General features: G+C 42.4%; 1 protein-coding gene across 1 annotated transcript in view; it reads left to right on the top strand.

Moving 5' to 3' along the window:
• The first annotated feature begins 6,174 nt into the window (after positions 1–6,174).
• LRP12 (LDL receptor related protein 12) overlaps positions 6,175–8,932 on the top strand; it is a 49,784-nt gene continuing 47,026 nt past the window's right edge. Inside the window, exon 1 of the mRNA XM_054293421.1 lies at positions 6,175–6,330. Coding sequence (XP_054149396.1) covers positions 6,252–6,330 — 79 coding nt within the window. The 5' untranslated portion in view covers positions 6,175–6,251. The remainder of the gene's footprint in view (positions 6,331–8,932) is intronic.

Genomic DNA, 8,932 nt, shown 5'->3' with positions numbered 1-8,932 from the left:
CAAAGTCTTCCACTTGGAGGTTATGGGTGCTCAGTAGAAACAGATGATCTGGAACCACAACCAAATACTAGCTGCACTCAACAAGATTAAAAAATGTGTTTGGGCAAAATATGAACATACTACACTTACTGCCTTTTCTTCCAGGTCTATCAACATGCAGAACATAACTATCACTATAAAACTACAATTTATTGTGCTTCTTCAAACTTTAATAAATTCAGTAACTTTAAACTGCTGTACTTCAGAAGTAGTTCACTACTTCAGACTTTGTGCTGTTTCTGCTTTAATGACCAGTGGAGATATAATGAGCGTGTGCAGGCCAGATAAAGGTTCTAATTTAACCTAATTAAAAATCAAGAATATTACCAGTGTCAGTATGGAGCTTGAAAAGATAATTGCTTCAAAAATTGTATGTAAGAAAAAATAAATTTAATTTAGAAAATGAAAAAAAACACAAAAAAAACAACTTGTGAGCTTTTTAATAGTTCTTTTCACACTAACTAATTAGCCTCTTAGGTTTAGAAAACTGCTCATGAAATGTTCTGTTAGCATTGAAGAGATTTTTTTTATTTTCTATGCAATCATGAAATCTTTTGCTTTAGCTTTTTCTTTCTTTCTTTTTTTTTTTCTTTTTTGCATGTTCAGGATTTTTTGCCTTTTTCTTCCCTTTGGTCTTTGGGCTTATTCTAAAATTAAAATAACAGTTTAGTTCTTAATTTCATCCATGAATCAGCAGAACAGTTGAACTCTTTCTGTGACTGCATAATTATTAAAAGATATTTGAAATCTTTATACAAATATCCTCAGCTATAAATACATTGTTTTTACTAGACTTTAAACTCAGGCCTTTGTTATGGGTTTATTATGTTTTATTCAGTAATGTGGAAAAATCAATCAGAGATTTCAGTGATAGAAGTTTCTCCAGGTATCAACAAGCAGATCTGGTTCCTTAATCCTGAGAAGATAAATTCAAAATATGAGAATGGCTGTGAAGAGCAGCCTAAGGTCTCTAACAACCGGAGTGAAAGACTTAAATCTTCTTCTGGGACGCAATGTAACCATAGAGTCTGATTATCTCCTATCTTCTGATACTGTTCAACCACTTGAGATAACCACTGCTGTTTGTCTAATGCACTGGAAATTTTGTAGTAAAACAATGCTAATATAATGGTTCTTAAAGCACTTCAGGGCCTGTTATTCAGGAAGCAGGCAGAAGAATGAAGATATCACCACCCTTGTTGATCTTTGCCTGTCATTTAGGTCCACATTGTCACAGTAAGAGTTAAGCTGCTTTACTTAACAGTAAGGAATGCACTAAAGCAGTTTTAATACCAGTGGTGTTACCACGCTGTACTTATCTAAGCAATAGGTTATGTGGTGTAATTGCAGGCTGAATTAGGTCACACTTTGTCACATGGCTTATTCCAAATTGATGTTACTTCTGTTTGATTGTCCTTTCAGGAGCAGCAATGTACTTCAATAAATGAATAAGTTTGGGCAGCATTTCCAGAACTGTTTAAAACTACAAAATTAGGCAATTGCAATTTCATGCAGCATATGACAGAAGTTCTATAACTGTCAGAGAAACTACAGAATTTATAACCACAACTCATGATTTATTCTGCAGAGTTAGATGAACAAAAACCAGCAGTAAAAATATTTAAAGTATAATATCTGATACATGTAAGAGAGACAGTCCAGATTTGGATGATGGGCAAAGAAAACCCAACTACTGTCGTGTTAGGGACATGAAGTACTTTTAACTGAAGTAAGAAATTTTGTAGACAGTTCTTAAAACTTGTTTGTACAAAAATCCCTTTCTCCTGAGGGAGATACAGCTACTTTGTTTAGCTTCTAGGCAAAGAGCTTACAAACTGTCTACAAATAGGTCCTCAGTCCAGAAAGCATGGAAAAGGAGCAGTGGTTTGAAGAAACAAACGTGAATCCCAGAAGCAGCTAGTGGAGTATAAGTGCTTAAACTAATGTGCCCTACAGAATTAGTTTGGGTGGGTGCAAGTTACAAGGATGCAGCTACACTGTCACTATCTCCAGGCACACTTCATTTGCTGTTAGCTGAACTATATTTGGACTACTTGCACTGCTAAATGTACAGCATGTCCTGTGTCTGTAGAGTCCTTAGCAAAATGGGACCCTGCTCTTGACTGACCTCTAGACTGCACAGTGATACTAATAATAAATACCAGGGAAATAAATGATGACTTAACACATTTATTTCCCCCAGTATAAAAGAGCAATATGAATATGTACACCAGCACACTGTAAGCAGATTCTGATGTATGCTATATATTTTTAGCACAATGGCCTTGCTCCAGACATTTCTGACAACATCTCTACTGTCTTTCATCATTTTGCAGTGGAGTTATGTAGGGTACTCTAGATTCGAGGTAGCTGTGGTCTGGTGTTAAAATTAAAGTTGTATAAAAATATAGTTTAGCAGCACCCTTTAGACAACTGCTTTGCAAACCATCTTTTGTTAGAAAAAATAAATGACTGAATAGATGGCACAAATAACTTTTGTCCCAATGTTCATATGTTGTGCAGCAAAATAAGTCTAGAGGAGAAATTCAGTTCCTCTGCTGCCTATTTTCTATGCTTTACTGTTTATAAATAATTGGTTTTATAAAAACTAATAAGAATATTTAGAATTCCGTTGCTGTCCCTCTTATGATAAACTTCTGCAAAAAACAGAAGTAAATTCAAGTAAATTCAGATGTGATACAGGGCTCACCAAAAATTTAAATACTGGTACTGATTACAGCAATATTTCTTTTGGCTTCATGTAAAGGGAAGTTATGGGACAGAAAATAATGAGATTGCTAAAAGAAGAATACTATTACTTTATTTAGCTGAGATCTAGTCAACATCTTAAATTTTCCTCATTCTCACTGTGTATTAAAATGGTGCTGAGAGGTTCCAACCAGGAGTTGACATTAGGGAGACACTGTAAGATCTTCTCCAATTTTACACACAGCCAGAGCAGGAATAGAGAGAAAGGAATTAAATGTGGAGTAGTTTTACAATGGGCCATAAAAATGCTGTTAAATCTGTGGGTGGCATTTGCTAACACCATAATCTGAACTGGGAGAACTGATGAGGAAAAGGAAAAAAACAAGAGCAAGGATGGCAAAAAGGAAGTAAAATGAAACTGAAGTGACTATACCTAACTGATCAGTAAAAACATAATAATGTTGCAAAGAAAAGTACAGGAGGAAAAAAAATCATATGCTGATATTGTCAGTGCCTGATAATTCTTGCTGAAGCTGCCTCAGTAACTTCATGTGCCAACCTAAAGCATCAGACAGAAGAATAACTGCCTGTAACAGCAATCTTGATTTGGTTCAAGGTGAAGCATGTGTGCTTTCTTTTATCTTCACCTGCCTTCAAATACAAAAGAAAGATGCTGTCAACATCTGTGCCAGCATTTAAATTATTACGAGTAATAAACTTCTATTAGTCATCTTCAGATAACAGCACAGAGAAAAATCCAAACAAAAATGCAGCCATGATTAGACTTTCACGTACATAAAGTTATGACTGTGATTTACAACATACTTTTCAGGCATAGGAGTAATGATATTCTCCCAAAACATCAAACAGATTAAGAAAGCTCTCAGCAGAGACCAAAAAGAGTAGCAAAAAAATGCCAAAAATTAATAAGACTTTTTATTTGGCTAGGAAAGAAGTTCATAGATCTGGTGGACCTTCTAAGGGCGTTGTGTGAGTAGATGTTGGTGACATCCTGAGTGTTTTATCAGGACTGCTAACACATTTTCTTCCCTGGACTTAGAAGATACAGCTCATTTCATATGCAGGCAAACTGCTCCTGCAGTTCTGTTGGTTTTTTTTAATGGTGAGATTTTGGTATCTCACCATTAATTTGCCAAGCTCATTTAGTACTGTACTGAGGCAAGGCTAGTTTGCATATTAGTCTTCACCCTGCATCTTTAAGAAGGATGTTGGAATTAAGCCCCTGATGCCAGGGGTAGATGCTCTGCTCTCTGTCATGAATGATCAACCCGGGTACATGGTAAAGCGTAGCCAATTGTTTGTGGAGTAGGCTGAAAGAAGTTTTGCCAACAGAGATATTTGAGTTGTTTGGAATTGCATTTATTCTTAAAAGATAATTAGTGTTGTCTTCTTTTTTATGCAACTAAAATCTATGGAAAAAGAATCATATCACACCTCTGTTTCAGCTGTAATTACTGTGGAAGGGTTAGAAGTCCCTGCATGTTCATAGGTTTTGTGTTTCTCTCAGAAGCTACAGACCAGACCTCCTGAGCATCCCTTCAGTGCCTCCTTGCTAATAATTAAAAATAAATAAGAAATGGGATAGAGTGCATGAAATAAAGAATACCTGAGGTTTCACTGAAGAAGTTAGCCAGACTTGTGAGTAAAAAGAAACCTAAAAGATTGTTGGCCAAGCTGCTGTGAATGCTTTACATATTTTTATAAAACTATAGGCTGTGTATTCTTCTTCCATGAAATGTTAATTTTGTGTACAAACTCATGGCTTTGGAGAGATGAACACTCATAGGTTCAAACAGTGACTAAAGGCCAATGTACTGAAGACCAATCCACTAAGAACTGTTAAATGCAATGATGCCACTTCAGGGTGTTTCTGGACTACAACTTCCCAGACTTGGAAAGAATTCATGCTTGGCTGGTTTTCCTTCCTTCTTTTGTGACAATTATTAATGCTGAATCTTCATCCCAATGCTCACCCTTAAACAAACATCTCCTTTTCAAATGAGACATCCCTCAATATATTTCTCTTCCTTCCCAAATAGACGGGGATTTGGAAACAAATGCAGGAGAAATCACAGAACAATAAATGAAGAGAAGTGACATCGAGTTGTGACAGAAAAAGTAACTGTGTACTAGGAAACATTTCTTCACAGAAAGGCTTGTCAGGCACTGTAACAGGCAAGTAATTGACTCTCCATTCCTGGAGGTATTTACAGGATTTGTAGATGTGGCATGTGGGCACATGGTTTAGTAGTGGACTTGGCAATGCTGTATTTACAGTTGGACTCAATGATTTTATGGGGGTTTCCAAACAAAATGATTTCAAGATTCTATAAAAAATTGAGATGAATGAGAAGAAATAGCACAGAGTACTCTCCATAGCAATGACCACTTGTGGAGCAAGAACTCCGGTCTGACTCGACACGTCTGCTTTCAAGGTGTAGCTGTAAAGCCTTACTAAAGTAAGTAAGTTTTGCTTTTCTCGGGAATGGCAATATTTTGTTATGCCAAACAAATGGTTCTAGTGGAACAGGGTCAACAAGCACTTCTCATGGTCTGCAACAGGCACGGCAAAATTAACGCAAAATATCAAAATTGTGCTGTGAATCCCACTTGCTTTTGACAACAGGTAACTATGCAGCAGGAAAACAGGAACTGTAATCGAACAGGAAGTGTCACAAGGAATTTATATGGGGTCCATAATTTTGCATGTACAGTTGTGCTTTTTGTGCTCCCACGGTAATTTTTCGGTCTCACTGCTGAAATGCAGATTTGGAGGTCAGAAGCACAGCAGCCGCCAGCTGCCAGAGTACCCCTGTGCTTTACAGACTGCGCTTGGATTCAGGCAGTTTTACTCAGGGCGGAGAGCCAGGGCACTCAAACACGCACTGGGGTGTCCCGTGTGGGTCGGGGATGGGGGCTGCTCAGCCGCCGGCACATTCACCGTCCCTCCTCCGGATGCGGCCCCAGCCCCCCCGGCTGGCGGCGGCTGCCTCGCTGGGACGGGGCGGGCCAAAACTCGGCGGCGGCCGCCCCGACGGGGTGGGAGGGGAGGGAGGAGGTGCCGAAGGAGGAGCCGGAGGAGCGGGCAGGGCGGCGCTGCGCCGAGCGCCGCGGCTCGGGCCCGCCCCCGCCGTCTGGGGGCCGCCGCTCCGCCCCGCTCGCCCGCCCGGCCCGCGGCTGCCGGGAGCGGCTCCATGCGCTCGTGCCGGCAGTGCGCAGCCGCGGCGGAGCCCAGCCGGGAGGAGGAAGCGGCGCGCGGGGAGGGAGGCCGAGGCCGGCGGCGGTGGCGGCTCATGGCTCGGCGGACGGGCGGGCGGCCGAGGCGTGCGGGCCGCTAGCGCTCCCCGAGGCGGCGGCTCCGGCGGGCGAGGGGGCGAGGCGCCGCCGGCCCCTCCTGCGGCGGCGGCGGCAGCTCCGGCTCCGTGTCGGGGGCGCGGCGGTGGCAGCTCCGGCTCCGCGCCGCCTCCCCGCGGGCGGGTGTTATGGCCCCTTGGGGGAGCGCAGAGGGCTCCCCGGCTTGGAGGTCAGCGCACCTCCTGCTCCTCGTCGTCTCCTGCTGCGGTAGGTACCGGGCAGTGACGCCGCCCGTCCGCCTCCGGCTCGCGGGCCGGGAGGCGGCCGCGGGGGAGGGGGAACAAAGCGGCCTTTCTCCCGGCCGGCCGCGGCGGGGTCCCTGGAGCCGCTCAGGACCGCCGCCACGGCCGGCTGCTGTCCCCGCACTTCCCTTCTCTGCCCCCAGCCCCGTCTCCTCCTTAGAACTCGACTGCTCCAAAATATGCTCCGGGGGTTTTTGTTTGTTTTGTTTGGGGTTTTTTGTGTGTTGTTAATTAATTAATTAATTAATTTATATTTGTGGGGATGGACGGAAATCTCCTCTGGGAAGTCCTTAAAACTGCGGCCGGGATTCTGGGATTTGGCCCAGCTGCCCTGGGCTTGCTCTCCCGCAGATGTGCGGTGCCGGGAACTCCGGAGTTGGCGCGGGGCCGCACAAACAAGCCAGCCCCAAATCCTCTGAGTCACGAGTAATCGCTGCCTGTGGATAATAGGGATGGATGCTTGGGAGATGTTCCACGTCCGGCCGGGACGGACGAGGCCTGGTGTCGGGGCAGGGCGGCCCCTCCGGGCCGCGGAGTCGGGGGCTGGCACTGGTGATGAGTTTGTGACACATCAGCACAGGCCTGCAAGACCTTCCAGGGACCTTTGCTTCTGCTCAGCCTATCCGCAGTTCATAGCCGAAGAGGATTTCATTCCTGGATATAAACCCATCTTTAAAGCAGAACTGCTAATGAAAAATATTTGTGTAAATGTACTGAGGTTGGTTTTTACAGTGTAAAGGTGGCCCAGTAACACATGACGGATCAAAAACACAGATGCTTGACAAAGAGAGTCGTCTCATGTTTTCTCAGGGAGTTGTGTTTGTTTTATGAAGTGGAGCATAGGTTGTGTCCATGGGCCTCAAGCAGGAGAAGCAGCCTTTGGCACAGAGCTGGGCATGTGCCTTGCCTTGAGGGGGACAGCGACAGGGGCCCTGCTTCAGCAGTTCCTGAAGTAGATGCCTTTGCCCTAAACAAACGATTGAACATCAGAAATTGGAATTTCTTTCACTGTTAAAAAAGCAAGCTTGTATTTGGAACATCAAGATATTCCAGATTTGCCTTTGCAAAGTGTTATGTCCAGCACATGCCTGTGCTGTAACAATCAGTCCAAACTCTAAAAATATGTAGATGTACTACATAACCTTGTAGGATTGTTTCCCATTTCATATTTACATGAGCAGAAGAGTAAGGAAGGTTTCTTCAGACAGAGCTACAGCTATGCCAGTACCTGTAACCAAATAGATACACTGGTAAAGTTTAATTTTTGAGTGGGTATATTTGCATGAACAAAGTGGGGTACTGACTAGTCTTAAATGCATATTAAGTAAAGCAAAAGAATTTCATGTCAAAAGGTAAACTACAAACACAACTGAAAGGGAGTCAGCTAATGGTGGAGCAGGAAGTGGTAGCAAAAATCTCAAGTTTCGATATATTAAGCTGTTCTTCTGTTTGCATACTTAATGTACTTAAAAAATTAATTCCTGTGAAAAGATTTTTTAACAAACTCAGTGTTCTGGTTTTATTATATTCATCACAGAATTGAAATTAAAAGTCAAAATTATAAGTGTGATATTCCTCATCAGCCTGACCTAAGTAAAAAGTTTCGAACTGTGATACTGTAGCTTAGGTGTTACTGTCAGCATTTCCCTTACAAAAACTTAAATCACAAGCATAATCTTTTGTTAGAGAGAAACCAACCAAATTAAATTTTTTCTGGATAACGCTATTCATAGACCTTTAATGAAGACTTTTGAAAGTTCAGCCTAGAAGGCTTCGTAAGTTTCTTCTGCCTTGCTAAGAAACACATCCCCATCCATTAGTGCCGCTGCCAGGAAGGAGAAGGTGCTTCTGATTTTGATCAGCATGTTGTGTCACTTCATCCTCATGAGGAATTAGTTTCTCTTAACAGGTTTTGTTAAAAATGTCTTAAGTTCTGACCAGTTTCACTGCTCAAAGGAAAGGAGCTTTATCGTCCCTAGGCTACAGTATCTGAAACAAAAGCAAGCATTTATTGTGTAGCTTTCTCTAGCTTTCACTTTGATTTCAGCCACTTATTTATTTTGAGAGAAAAAAGTGAGACTGGGAGCTATGTCCTATTAAAGCATTTTGGCTTCCTGGTACAACTGCTTTTTGCTCTTCCAAACTGATTTAGTATTGACATGAATTTGATCAAGACTGCTGTCAGCATAGCTCTGGACTGTAATGTTGATGCTGAGCAGAGCCTTGCAGGTATCATTATGTTAAGGCTTTGAATGCAGTAGGCAGTACCCAAGATAAATTCATGCCTGGGAAAGCAATGGTGCATCACTTCAGTTGCCTTCCATTATGTAGTTGCACAGCTAAAATGTCTAGAATTTTCTGCTAATTAAAATACTAAATTCACCAAGGTTGTTATGTGGGCATTGAGCTCTCCAGAGAATGTTTCTGTTTCCCTGTAGTTGGTGAATTTTCAAACCTTCTTTCTGATGATGACTGTAATTATAAAAATTTGAGAAGGAGGAATACTGATGAGTGAAATATTGGAATAGCACTGACTAACAAGAATTACAGCTTGGTAGGGCATTGGG

The sequence above is a fragment of the Melozone crissalis genome, unplaced genomic scaffold (assembly GCF_028551555.1).
Source record: "Melozone crissalis strain CALT ecotype California unplaced genomic scaffold, PUWL_Pcris_2 ptg000002l_1, whole genome shotgun sequence".
Classification (NCBI taxonomy): Eukaryota; Metazoa; Chordata; class Aves; order Passeriformes; family Passerellidae; genus Melozone; species Melozone crissalis.
This window is presented reverse-complemented; position numbering and strand designations above follow the sequence as displayed.